This window comes from Rhodnius prolixus, unplaced genomic scaffold, assembly GCF_049639745.1.
Source record: "Rhodnius prolixus isolate KJV_2025 unplaced genomic scaffold, Rpr scaffold_2, whole genome shotgun sequence".
In the NCBI taxonomy this organism is placed as follows: domain Eukaryota; kingdom Metazoa; phylum Arthropoda; class Insecta; order Hemiptera; family Reduviidae; genus Rhodnius; species Rhodnius prolixus.
In genome coordinates, this window is record NW_027411592.1 from 9,944,499 (window position 1) to 9,957,866 (window position 13,368).

General features: G+C 31.8%; 1 protein-coding gene across 2 annotated transcripts; it reads right to left on the minus strand.

Annotated features, from left to right (window-relative positions):
* Positions 1-1,726: 1,726 nt before the first annotated feature.
* Cndp2 (Cytosolic non-specific dipeptidase 2) lies at positions 1,727-13,341 on the minus strand. Of its 2 annotated transcripts, none has more exons than XM_074117781.1 (10): positions 13,189-13,341; positions 12,895-12,992; positions 12,641-12,815; positions 12,240-12,515; positions 10,136-10,365; positions 7,054-7,252; positions 5,734-5,955; positions 4,143-4,292; positions 2,046-2,147; positions 1,727-1,963 (listed from the first exon to the last, which is right to left on the minus strand). In XM_074117781.1, exons 1-10 carry the CDS (start codon positions 13,306-13,308, stop codon positions 1,910-1,912), a joined length of 1,626 nt encoding a protein of 541 aa, XP_073973882.1. In that variant the 5' UTR covers positions 13,309-13,341; the 3' UTR covers positions 1,727-1,909. The 2 variants fall into 2 exon arrangements, with proteins under 2 accessions (XP_073973882.1, XP_073973883.1); XM_074117782.1 differs by having other exon boundaries at positions 12,915-12,992; positions 13,189-13,204.
* Between the last annotated feature and the right edge of the window lie 27 nt (positions 13,342-13,368).

The following is a 13,368-nucleotide window of genomic DNA, read 5'->3' on the forward strand; positions in this document are numbered from 1 at the left end:
ATTCAAGAAATTATTTCGGGGAGCTTTTTAAGTGTATACGAAAAATAATATATTTTCCTATCCATTATTCCGGTGCGAAACGCAATGTTAGAAACTATCTCCCTCTACTTTATAATTATCATTCCTCAGTTGTTTAAGAATATTGTAGACTAATTTTTAAACATACATAAGAAAACTCTCTAGATCATTATTGATTTATCAAATAAAGATAGATATGCTCAAATCGAATCAACTTTGAGCAATTGACGTAAACTTATTTTAAAATGGATCACTTACCATACATCTACATTAATGCATTGAGATTTAAGGAAAGGGTTCGATCCAGTCACTAGAAACTATCAATAATAAAAACTTGAATCGTATGATCTAACAGGAAAATACTGCAATGGTTTAGATCATATTTGAGTGAGTACCAATTGGTAACCAATATAATTCCTTTTGAATCTCATCCTTTCCTCACCACTTAAGATGTTCCTCAAATATCAGTATACGAAGCAACAACATTCACCAATCTTTCAGGCAAACAACGGATTTTGGTTCTTTTGAAGCAATCGAATTATCTCTCCGGTTCCAAGTGTGATCCATAAATGCACTATTTTTTATTTTATTTATTTTTTTAAAAGTTCAGGGAAACTCAAAAACTTGGTAATGTTGACTGTAAATCATAATTGTTTTTAGATGTAGCACGGTAGATATGTTCATAGAAAATGCCGAGTTGTGTGTTATATGAGTCCCAGAGCCAGTACAAAAAGCGGGGTTACGCCCCGAACTTATTAGAACATTTTTTTAAATTCCATACAAGCAATTTAATTTTTATTTAAAATATAAATGTATGTAGGTATGTATAACACTAAACAAAAATAAACAAAAAATATTATTTTCATTAAATACGACCTTAATTTAATAAATTTCTCCCTTATCACGCTTAGTACAATTAAACAAAAAGTTTTTTTTTTGGATGACCGATATCTTCACTATCGGAACCTTTTTTCTTCACTTTGATTTTTTGCACCTTCTATCATCTTTAGAAAATCAGTAATTTTGGTTTGGAATCGAGCTATAATAATGACAAAATATCAAAATTAAACTATTTTATAGGTACTGGTATTCTTTTAGAAATACATACGATAATTTTTTTTAGAATCTAACTAGATATCATGCATGTCATATATGAATAAGTCACATTAATATAAGTATGTGATATAAATGTGTCGCACAAACATTTTGAGTGAGAATCGGAAATAGAGATAGTATTATAGAGGTAGTGGTATTTATTTTCGAAATACAGACTCAGGAAGAAAGATATTTCTGGTGAATATTACATATTCTGGTATAAATGTAATAATTCTTTTTAAGACTGATTTGATTATTTTTTTCTCGCTTTCACTCAGGTTCACTTTTTTAAAAAGATACTCCTCAAAAATCTTACTGAGCCATAAGCTCAAGTAAGTATCTTTATATAATCAACATAAAACGAACAATTTACATGTCTAAAAAGTATGTTTTTTAACCCTTTCAAAAGTGATTTTTTAAGAATATCTATTAAGCAATTGCATAATTTTCTCAAGAATTATTTATAGTTCTCAAAATTGGCAAATGCCGTTGTAAATAATGTAAATGATGATGTTGTAAATGATCAGGTGATGATTACCATTACTACTCCCTCCAATAGCATAATAATAATAAAAACTAGTTTCATTAAAAGGCTGTTATAAAAATTTTAAGATTTAATAAATGTACAATAAAAGATTTTTATTAGTAAATGTAAAGATTTAATAATAATTTTTTCATAAATGCAAATAAGCATTTATGTAGATATATATCAACGCCATCAATAAAATAACAATGTGACAAAACATAACAATTTCAAAGAGCATACATCCATTAACCAAATTAGTTAATGACACTATCATTTGCCATGTACCTGAGCGATTTCATAAAGATAAGCTGCAAGTAGTTTAGTCTGAAAAATGGAAAAGTTTTTCATTAAAAATCTATTGCATAAAGAAAGAAAAAAGTATACAATATATGACGAATTTACTTACGCCTTGTATATAATTCAACACGTTAATTTTTTCATTCTGAGAATGAGCACCGTCATCACCAGCCCCTATTGGTATCAAAATCACACTTTTCCCTGTGATTTCCTGTAATTATTTTCATCATTAATTTCTTAGGTTCATTGAATAATACTTTCAAACAAGAGGTTTCAAAACTATAATAATTTTGAGATTCCAGCTTAAATGAGTACTTCCTTTTTATAAGGCTTTGACAAAGTCTTATGTAATTCAAAACTCGAAAATTTTCAAGGGTAATAAACTATTTCTTCAGGATTTTACCAATATTTTTTGCCTTCAATATTATGTAGCTGAAAAAATATAACCTTACTAAAAACATTTAATTTTGGAATAGAGCCTTAAAAAGAAAAGCATTGGAGTGATTATAGTCTAAATATGAACTGAGAACAGATAAACATACTGAGATCTGCGGATGATGTGGCAATCACAAGTTTAAATAAATTCTGCAGAATTAATTCATGAGTGTCAAAAAAAAAAAAAGACTATCAATAACTCCAAACAATACAAAAACAAAAAACGAGATAGAAATAAACAAGATTTATTTATGGTTAGAAACCTTGCGAGCAAAACTGAAGATTAGTATAATTAGAAAACAACAGTTTGGAGGGGAGATAATGAATACGAGAAATTACAGAAGTGGGAAATAGAGGGGGATGAAAAGTAGCAATTTTTGAACTCCGCGTTAAAACTATGCTTGCGAAATTCGGCCCATTACTCAGTAATGTAATGTCTATTTTTTCAGGCAGGCTTAATAATATGTGAGGACTGGCGACTGGAACCTTTTTTCAGGGCAATGCCGGCCACTGGTTAGTATTCTATCATTACAAGAAAAGTTAACCATCATTGGATAAGAACGGAAAGAGGTTCCTTGGAAATTTGTGTTCTTTTTAAAGGTGCTCAACATCTATGGTCTTTCGTTCCTTGGAAATAAAAATCTAAGTACAAAACTTAGAATTTTGATATTTGTAATGGATAATTTGGTATCGAATGTTTCTAGGCCCAATATTCTTATTGGAACAAAATCTAAACATAACAGAGCTGAACATTATTTCTCGGACATATTGCAAAGAAATATGTTAAGAAGCCGTAGGCTTTCAGCTAGACTGATATTTACAAATGGATCTTAAGTTAACTTGAAAAAATATGGATGCAGTGATTTAAAACGACATTCATCGTGATTCCGGTTTAATGTACAAAGTACCGAATTGAATTAGTACTTTCACATGCGAACTTACCACTATATTAATGGCCCTAAATTATTTGAATTCCAGTTTTGCCAGGGATGCTGTAATGTTAAGAGATATCCAGAAAGCCATTACTTCGCTAGAAAATATTAAAATCATAGACAAAAATCATAGATATGCTAAGCCTAATAAAGGAAGAGGGTTCAGACTGATGTGGATGAGAGCCCATCTAGGACTATAGGGAATGAATGGGCAGACTATTGATCGAAGAGGGTCGTTAAGAAAGGTGAATCTCAGAACATGAAAATCCCGTTTATTAGACCTATATCGTGAGAATAGTCTCAATACATACTCGTAAATAGTGGCAAAGAGAATATACTTCCGACAGTAAATGCAAGTTCTGTAAAATTGGTTCTATAAAAAATAATCTCACAGTCGGGAAAAATTTTTGGAATGGTCAATCATATAAAAAAACTAAGTTCGTTTTTTAGCGCGAACCATGGATAAGAAATATTTACATAAAACTAACGTAGAGTGTTCTCCGATCGTCCACAATGTTTACCTAGTTTTCTTCTTGCTGAAAAACATTCCTTAAAAGTCTTCGGAAATATTTTTCCGATGTAGGATACTGTCGATACGTTCGACAGATAAGAATTAGAGCAATTACGATGCAGAAGGTTATTACATTGAGCACTACCAGAATTGTCCGTAAGTACTAACCACTGAAGCAGTTTGAAGAGCTATAATAGTAATGATAGTCATATACTAATGTAGAGAAAATAAGCAATAATATACTTTATAAATGAGTCCTTCTGTACTCTGAAAATTTGCTCCGAGCGCTAATGCCCGTCAATCGCCCAAAAATAAATAAAGAAATCACCTGTAAAGCCAAAGTTACTGGAATAGAGCCGCCTTCCCTAGTTAGATCCGGTTCAACTTTATAGACATGCTTTGTTGCTTTTCTGGCTGCTATAAAATTGGGTCCTTCAACATCTGTCAACCATGGTTTTGCTGCATGTGTCATTGTCACCTATAAAATATTAAGAAAAAGTAAATCCAATTGCTGGGAAACTAAGATGACTTTGCTGGATGCGCTTGTAACAGCAACAACTTTGTATTGTTCCGAAGTTTGGGCGCTAAGATATTTGAATTCTTTGGAAACAGACCAAAGTAAATTTTTAAACATTTATTTCACTGGCCTCGATACACGTCTCATTATATGTTAAGGTTGGAGACTGGTAGAGCTCCGTAAAGTGTACGGTCTTTATAAGGGCTGTTAATTACTGGAGTAAGTTACTTTCTCTTCCAGAAGACCGACTGCCAAAGCAATGTTCTTTAGTGCTATGTACCTTACATGACGGAGAAGACTTTAATAAAGATTACAATTGGGTGTCGATTGTAAGATCCTGGGCGGAAGCATTAGGTGACCCTCATTTATTCCGTAAATTGGATGTTAATTATTTTGAGATGAACAAAAGGAATATTATGGATAAATTAGAAAACAATTCACTTAGTAGCGATATAGGCTTATTAGATATAGAGTATCAAATTCAAAATTTAGTTCCATATAATAGATCTATAGTAGACTTTAATTATTACCAGCCTCAATCTTATTTGCAGTACCGCCTTAATATTAATAGGTCGAGAGTTGATGGTCAGTTAAGGCTTGCCGGCAATAATACATTAAAACTATTTTTTAACGGCTCCACCCTTACTCTAATGTCAGATAAAGCTTGCCCGCTCTGTCAGAAACTAATTGTTGATCCTCTACATCATTTAGTGTTATATTGCCCGAGTAACTCTATTTCACGCCAAAAATTCCTTGAAAATTATTTTATACTTGCAATCAGTGAAACAATTAAAATATTTGCTAAACATTGACAGTGTTGAAAAATTAAACTTAAAATTAAAATATTTGCTAAACATTGACAGTGTTGAAAAATTAAACTCCTTATTTCTTTTTGTTGTGGATTCTATAAAAATGTTTAAAACAGCTACATCTTCGCAATAACAGAATTTAGTAATTTAATCCAGACGCTTATTGTAAGCTTTGTCCCGATAATCTGCCAAATACAGTTTTCATTTTTTTACTTGCCTCTTTATTCAACTGCTTTATTGCCGATCAAATTTGATTATTGTGCACTTCTGTAAAAAATCGTGCTTGTTTCTCAAAGTTATATTCAAATCAGTTATTTTCGAAAGAAATATTGATGAAAATATGTGAATATGATTCGAACTTCCAAATTTGCCACCAATGTTTGGTAACGATAAAATTCTATAATCGGAATTGATGAATCGATCTCCATTAACAAACCCACGGATGTCCAAGGATCTTTAGGGACAAATCCAGAATAAAGAAAACAAGCTATCTGTGATGGAACATCGTTATTTTAGATCTATGTTGCATACATGAAAGCATGGCTTTTTATGCCATAACAGTAAATAATAATAAAAAGTAATAAAACAAATACCTTCAATTTGTTGGCAGATTGCCGCAGTTTCCACATATTATTCAAATGTTGTGTGACGCATTGTTCAATTTTTTGGGGATCTTGATTTGGTACAATTCGAATAGAAAATTTGCCGGTAACTCTTCTTGGAATCACTGTTTTTGATCCGGGATCAGAATAAGCTCCTTCAATTCCGTGTATACTTAATGATGGAAAGCGCCATCTTTTCATCAATATTGCAGTCTAAAATACACGACTCATAGGATTTTATTATTTAATCGTGGAGAATACATATATACATATATATAAACTTATTTTTAATATTCATATAATATATATTAAAGTAGAATTATAGGTAAACGTTAAGTTTTATTAATGACCTGGGAATAGATTCCCATGGGAAACGTATATTATACTTAATAAGAAAAAATAATGTTCGCGTTACAACCAAAATTAAACATCTAAAACAAAAAATAAATTATTACTAACAGATCTAGGATCTAATTTTTTTGTGGAAATCATTAAAAATATTTTTTTAAACATAGTTTAAACAAAATTAAATGCTCTATTATTTTATGTTAATTTATCGTCAGTTCCGGGCATGAGTATTTTTGCTTTATTGCTGCATTAAAAATAATTTTTATCTTTACTCCTAAAAATTCTACGCTGAAATAAGTAATAAACTAAAAGATCTATCCGTTATCTCTACTTAAAAAAGCTTTATAGGAAATTTACATTTAATTAATAACAAAAATATTTTCGTATGCATTTTTGTCAAAATATTAAAAAATGTTATTTAGATTTAATTGCAACTTAAAATGTTTTAGGGAATTCCTCTACACCTACAGTAAAGCATTTCCCAACATATTCTCGTGACCTGAATTTTAGGTCCTCTTTCAGATAAATCCTTTTGGTAGTTGGACAATAAACCCCGCATGAAGAAAATAGGCGATTACTTTACTTACTTTAACAGATAAATCCAATAATCGGTGAAGATTGTTAGGAGGCGTTTTACATTAAAAAAAAAAATGAAAGTCACCTAGGCAGTGGGTCCTTCCCAGATGAAATAACAACGCTCACCACTAGATACAAGATGTCGCGTTACTACATTTGCTTATCCAAAAATTGAAGAGTTTTCATGTAATAAAAGCAAAGGAAGTAGGAAAGGAGACCAGTAAGAGAAAGTAAATAAAAAATATGAAATATAAATCCTGGGACAAAACTGCCAAAAGCGAAAAAAAACTTGTTCGAAAGTTAATAATTAAAACTCTGATTTAATAATTAAATTAAACATTCCTAAACTATAAAAGTGTAAAAAGTGATAAGTGATGTAAGCCACACCTTATCTTCACGATGAAGTAACTGATCAGCACCTATTTCCTCTTTATACTCATTTACTCTGAAGTCTATATCTTTATATCTTTTAAGTTCATCATCTGTGACCGGTAATACATCATCACTTATATGCGGTATAATGATATTTCCATCTTTGTCCAATAGGGTATTAAACAGATAAAATAAATCAGTCATTCCCTCGTTTCTGAAAACATTAAAAATAAATATTTATAAGAAACAAGTTTGAAAGTTTCATAAGGAAAGTCAAAATCATCTAACCAGAAACTGAATTTTGCTAAATGAATTTTCCAGCGATTTATCTAGAAAACAGTTCCAGCTACTAAAAACTGAAAGAAACTGCAACCTTCAGCATCCCTCTAAAGTGCCTCATAGCACAACCTACATGGATCTACTATATATATAACATTCAGCGATATGAAAAGTATTCCTTGAATTCCAAGTTAAATAAAAATATTGGATAATCGAAAATACGACTTCATAGAGACTCGTTTCTAATTTTGACTTAGTAAACGTTCTGCGACCGTCTCAAATTTCTGAAAAAGAGTTTTCTCCGGAGTTATATTTTGTGATTATGAACTAGAAAAAAATAGTTGTATTTTTTTTTTTTTTTTTCATGATCTGTAATAAGTGTGGGAATTTCTCAAACATTAATAATCTCAGGTTATAAAAAGCCTTCTGTTTTATACTTGTGCTGTGTATGATAATAAGACTTGGTCTGAAATATTTCAACGGTTAGTGCTATCTTCTAAAGCTATTTTCACTTTTTGGTGGTCGCGATTAAAAATAAACATTAAAAACAAGATTATTCTTTTATACTTCAAATTTTCTAAGAGTACTATTTATCCAACTAAATCACCTACACACATCACTTGTTTAAAATTTAAACATTGATAATTGTCCATTCAGGGGTTCAACAAGAACTGCTCAGTCAAATAAAGTTAGAAAAAAGTTATTATTATAATATTTTTTAAATATGCTAAGGGCTTTAAGTGAAAAGGTTTTGAATAAATGTATCACAACTGAAATGGCAATTATTTTTTCATCCTATTGAAACTATGAATCAGTCACCAAAAAGAATGAACAACAGTTTCCTTATACACTAATTTAAGTGAAGGTTTACAGGGTTCAGGTTTAACTCAACATTTGACAACACTAATTCTCGATTTAGAGGCCACTGCCGACCGGGTGCAACAACCAACTAAGTTTAGTAACCAGGCATGACTTAAGTAGCATATAATTTATGACAAATCTACACAGACTAGATTTAAACTTACATTTTTGTATCAATTAAATATTTGAAGAAATTTTATACACTAGAACTGTAGAATTCCAGGTATAAGTCATATGAGGTTTCAAAAAGATTACAAATTTTTTGTTTTTTGTTTAATGAGGTTGAAATTAAAATACAAAAAAGCTGATCAATAAACTAAAATAGTTCAAATTTCACCACATCCTGTCCAGTAAGAAAATAAAGTAGATAATAAAAACCCACAAATGATGATTGAAAGTTAACATATGAAAAGATGATAAATTTATAATTGAACTTCCTAGTCAAAAATGTAGATTTAGCCGCAATAATCTTGATAAATTATTACAAATTTTATTTGTTCTCACCAGGACTTATCATTTTACTGATAGGATTGATATTAACACATCCACAGAGGAAGTGGAGTAGCTACTTCCTCTGTGGATCTTGGCGACCCAGATGTTTGGCATCTGGGGTTCTTTTCCAAAAAGAAAGGAAATAAACATCGAAAAACTTGAAGTACTTTCATAAAATCAAGTAACCTTTGAGAAATTGACAAAAAAAAGAAGGTGAGAAAACATATTTTTTCAATCGTTTTACAACTAAATTTTGATTTTTTTTCGCAGAATAAATTAATTGAGTAATGGTAGGATAGAGTTACTGCCTAAGCTCCTCCACAGTGAATCTTATTAAAGATATTAAACCTACTCTCCTCAAAACCTAAAAACAGTCCGACATGAGATGGTAGGGTTCTCTTCCCTTGTTTCACAAAGTAGGAAAAAACAACTAAAATCCTTCTATAAAGGACCGGGCGTGAGTCCCATTTAGTTCACCTTACTCCACCAGGGAACTGACCATGTACTTGAAAGAGTACCGCGAAAGTCTCATAGCACATCATTAACGATTCTGAAAGGCCTGAAACAACATTTAGAGAGCCGATTTACAGAGCCTTCAGAGCTCATCCATAAAAATGAATGTAGGAAAATGAACGCCTGGAAACCTGATGTGCTTGTATCAAACAACAAACCTACTGCTGGCTCTGGCTGATGAGGGGAGTAAGACTCCCAATTTAGCTTCCCCTCGTTATCTGGAATACTCATATCATCCGTCACCCAGATAAAATAACATCAATATAAAAATTAAATTACACAAAAAAAATTGATGAAAATTTGTTCAAATTTTTTAGACGAATATAAACAATAAATAATGAATCTTTATTAAAGATTTAAAAAAAGTTTTTATATTATTAAAATTAAAATAATCATAATGTTTATTCTTTAATTCCGGACGCCATAATAAGAATGATTGATCACTAAGAATTTTGCTTCCTTATCAATTAAAATTATGAAAATTATTACAAAAAATTAACCCGAAACCGCTTGCTTCCTCTAGTACCGAGTCAAATATGATTATATGTTGTTTATAATTAATTGATTGATTGGTTGAACGAAATGATAGTGAAGTTAGTACTAGTACTAACACTCAATCCATTAATTTTATAAATTTTTTTTTATAGTTTTAATCATGAATGATGACTTTTTTAAAGAGCATTCGCTATAAATCAATTATAATAATTATATAATTTTCTAAACAATTAAAAACTTTCTTTAACATTTCACACAAATTGGTAGTGATATAAGATTAAAAAGCTTATGATGAAAACGAATTGCCCCTTATAGTTTCCAACTTTATATCCGGCAAAAAAGGTAACTGTTTTTTTAAACTTTGAAAAAAAAGACAAAAATTTAAAGTACTTTTGATAATTATAATTAAAAATGAACTTGAATTCTTTCACTTCTCACATTTTATAACAGAACTTACATAACACCGCCATAAAGACCGCTGTGAAGATCTCTGGTAGCACAAGTGACCTCTACAAAGAAATAACACACTCCTCTCAGGCCGTAAGTTAGACATGGTTTGGTACTTCCCAGCCAATAATTGTCCGAGATGCAAACGTAGTCAATGTTGCTAAAAAACTGATATTTCCTTTCTTGTAACAAATCTTCCAATCCTTCGCTACCACTCTCTTCCATACCTTCGAAACACAACTGAAAAATCAAAGACAAAAACAGAAAAGAAATTATAATTGACATGGTAATTATATTTATAAAAATAAATGTAGAGAAACTATCCACAAACATCGAATAAAGTCAGCTAAGAAGTTGGGGCTAGAATTGCTGCAAACAATATTTAGCCATTCAAAAACTGCCAAAACTAATGGGTTGTCCGGAAAGTTCGTGTCAATTTTGAAGGAAAATTACAACGCAGAAGATTTAAATTTTAGTATACAATTATTAAATTATATGGGTGTCATTCTGTTCTACAACCTTTCTCCATCTTTCAGACAACTTGAAAATTCCGTCTTTCCAGAATATCTCTTTTCTGTGAAAAACTTTTCTTCGAGATTTTTTATTGAAGAATTTTGTAATGATCAAAATAGGTGGAAAACAGAGGGCACGAGGTCTGGAGAATATGGTGGATGGGGTAGAACATCCCAACCGAGCTCCAATAACTTTTGTTGAGTTATCAAAGTCACGAGGATGTGCGTTGGCCTGATGAAACACGACGCCCTTCCGATTCGCTATTTCTAGAAGATTTTGTTCAATTGCTGTCTTTAATTGGGAACAATACTTCTCTAAATTTATCGTCTCGTTATTTGGTAAAAGCTCATAACACAGATCCCTTTCCAATCTCACCTGATACAGAGCACATGACCTTCTTTGGGAGAAGATCAGCTTTAGGTAAGGCTGTTCATTTCGCTTTCCCCAAGATCTTCTTCACTCAACTTATTACAAATGATCAATTTTTCAACCTCCGACACTACTTGCTTCAAAAATGGTGTTTCCTCGTTGCGTTTATAGAGCGATTCACAAATTGAAATGCGATTCATCAGATTTGTCTCCGCTAAATCGTGGGGAACCCACTCATCAAAACGGTTTATGTAGCCAGGCTTCACAAAATGCTCTTGGACGGTGGATTTGGATACATTTAACATTTCTGCCAAATTATGTGTCGAATAGCGTAGGTTCTGGCTAAGGATGCTAATAAGCGAATTATGAAACTGTGAAGAGGGTAATCTTTAGGAAGAATTTGTGCAAGAGAGGGATGTAGATCGATGCAGTGGAACAGGATCTCGTACCTTTTATTAACACGAGACATTTTAGGTGGTTATGACACAGAACGCACGAGTTTTATCACTGACCAAGAAAATATCTGACCCCAAATCCAGGAGTCGAAGGCCTTAGCATTAGCTCTGGGGCATGAAAGTGTATTGACAATCGAATTGGAGATATAAAGTATCTATTGGAAGCAAGCCTAAAGTCAGTCATGAATGAGCTGTGCCCAAGAGTTTCTAAGACGTATTGAGCATAAATTATTCAAGCTGTAAAATGCATGTGACTTTCTCGAAAAAAGATTGGATTCCTTAAGAAGAATTATCTCTACAGAGGAAATTGACAAGCCTCTTTTTCAATGATCTTGGCCGCAGGTATCCCAGACTAAAAACATGATAAAGGTTTACACTGCCACATAGGTCCAGCAAATAAAGTGTTATGTGCCACTAATTGGGTTTTGCGAACCCGAACGAAACTCTGGTCAACTTACATACCCAAAAACACACGTAATGAGAGAGAGAGAGAAATTTAAGAAGGGCTTATTACTTTGCTACTTTAGGCAGCAACATCTTTTAAGTCCTTTGAATTGGGCTTATAGCCACTCCTTTATAAGACGTTATACTAGACTTTGAATCGATGACCAAAGACAATGCAGCTACAGTATCCAACTTTCTCCATAAATATAATATTCATATATTTCTAGTGAAATCAGGATTGAATCAGTGTCAAGGATTTATAAATACTTCATTCTTGATAGGAAGACATACATTTACAGAGGAAAATGATAAAGACAATAAAATTTGTCTTACCTTAACGTTGACTGGAAGTTCTTCACCGAGAGCCCTATATGATTCTATAGCATGAAGCCAAGCTAATACGGGACCTTTATCATCAGATGATCCACGTCCAAAAAGTTTTCCATCAACTTGTGTTAATACAAAAGGTTGTGAATCCCACCCATCTTCTTTCGCCGCTGGTTGGACATCTAGATGCCCATAAATACAAACTGTTGGCTTTTTTTTATCATCACCCAAAGTTCCTAATAACACGGGGGGTATCTTCATTACTCTGCCATCATCAAGTTTCTGGAACATTCAGAACTCTACAGCAAAGTTCATCAGCATGAAGAAGAATTTATATCCAACTTTCTCCATAAATATAATATTCATATATTTCTAGTTAAATCACGAGTAGAAGAAAAACCACATACCTGAGTTCCCACATCACATAATTCTACACTTCCACCTAATTTTCTAATTTGAACTGAAGCCCATTTCATCATAGCAATACAATCATCTCGTCTGTCAGGAATTGATGATACGGACGGTACAGCAACAGCTTCTTTTAAATTCTGTATAAATTTGTCTCGACTACTGTCAATGTGTCTGAAAATAAACACGATCACACACTTAGTGCGAACAAAAAGTAAATAAGCAGGAATACTACAACAGTTACTAAATAAACCTGAATATTTTTTCAAGTACTTCAGGAACTGCAGACATCTTTTTAATTGCTTCAACGTTTAACTGAGGAACAATAGTCTGCACTAGAGTTTTATATTCCTAAAACAGAGGCAACAGATAAGATAACACGTCACTGCATTATCAGGTAAAAAATGGGGTTTCAGACAGTAGTTGGTTAAGTACATACCAAGAAACATTTTGCATTTTATAAAAAGATTTATTTAAAAATCTTAGTATCACATTATAAAGTACAATTTACAAAAAATAGATAAATAAAACTAACAGAATATATTACCTGTTGACAACAAGATAATTTATGTTCTGCAATTCCTTGTCCTCTTGTGTCATTTTTAAATTTACCTTTATTAAGCCAAAGCCTTGTGGATAATCGTACTGTAGCCCATAAATGTTTCATTTAGATAAGTATCAAAGTATTATAAGTTAAAAAAAGTCACTTTAAATGTCATGTTAATTA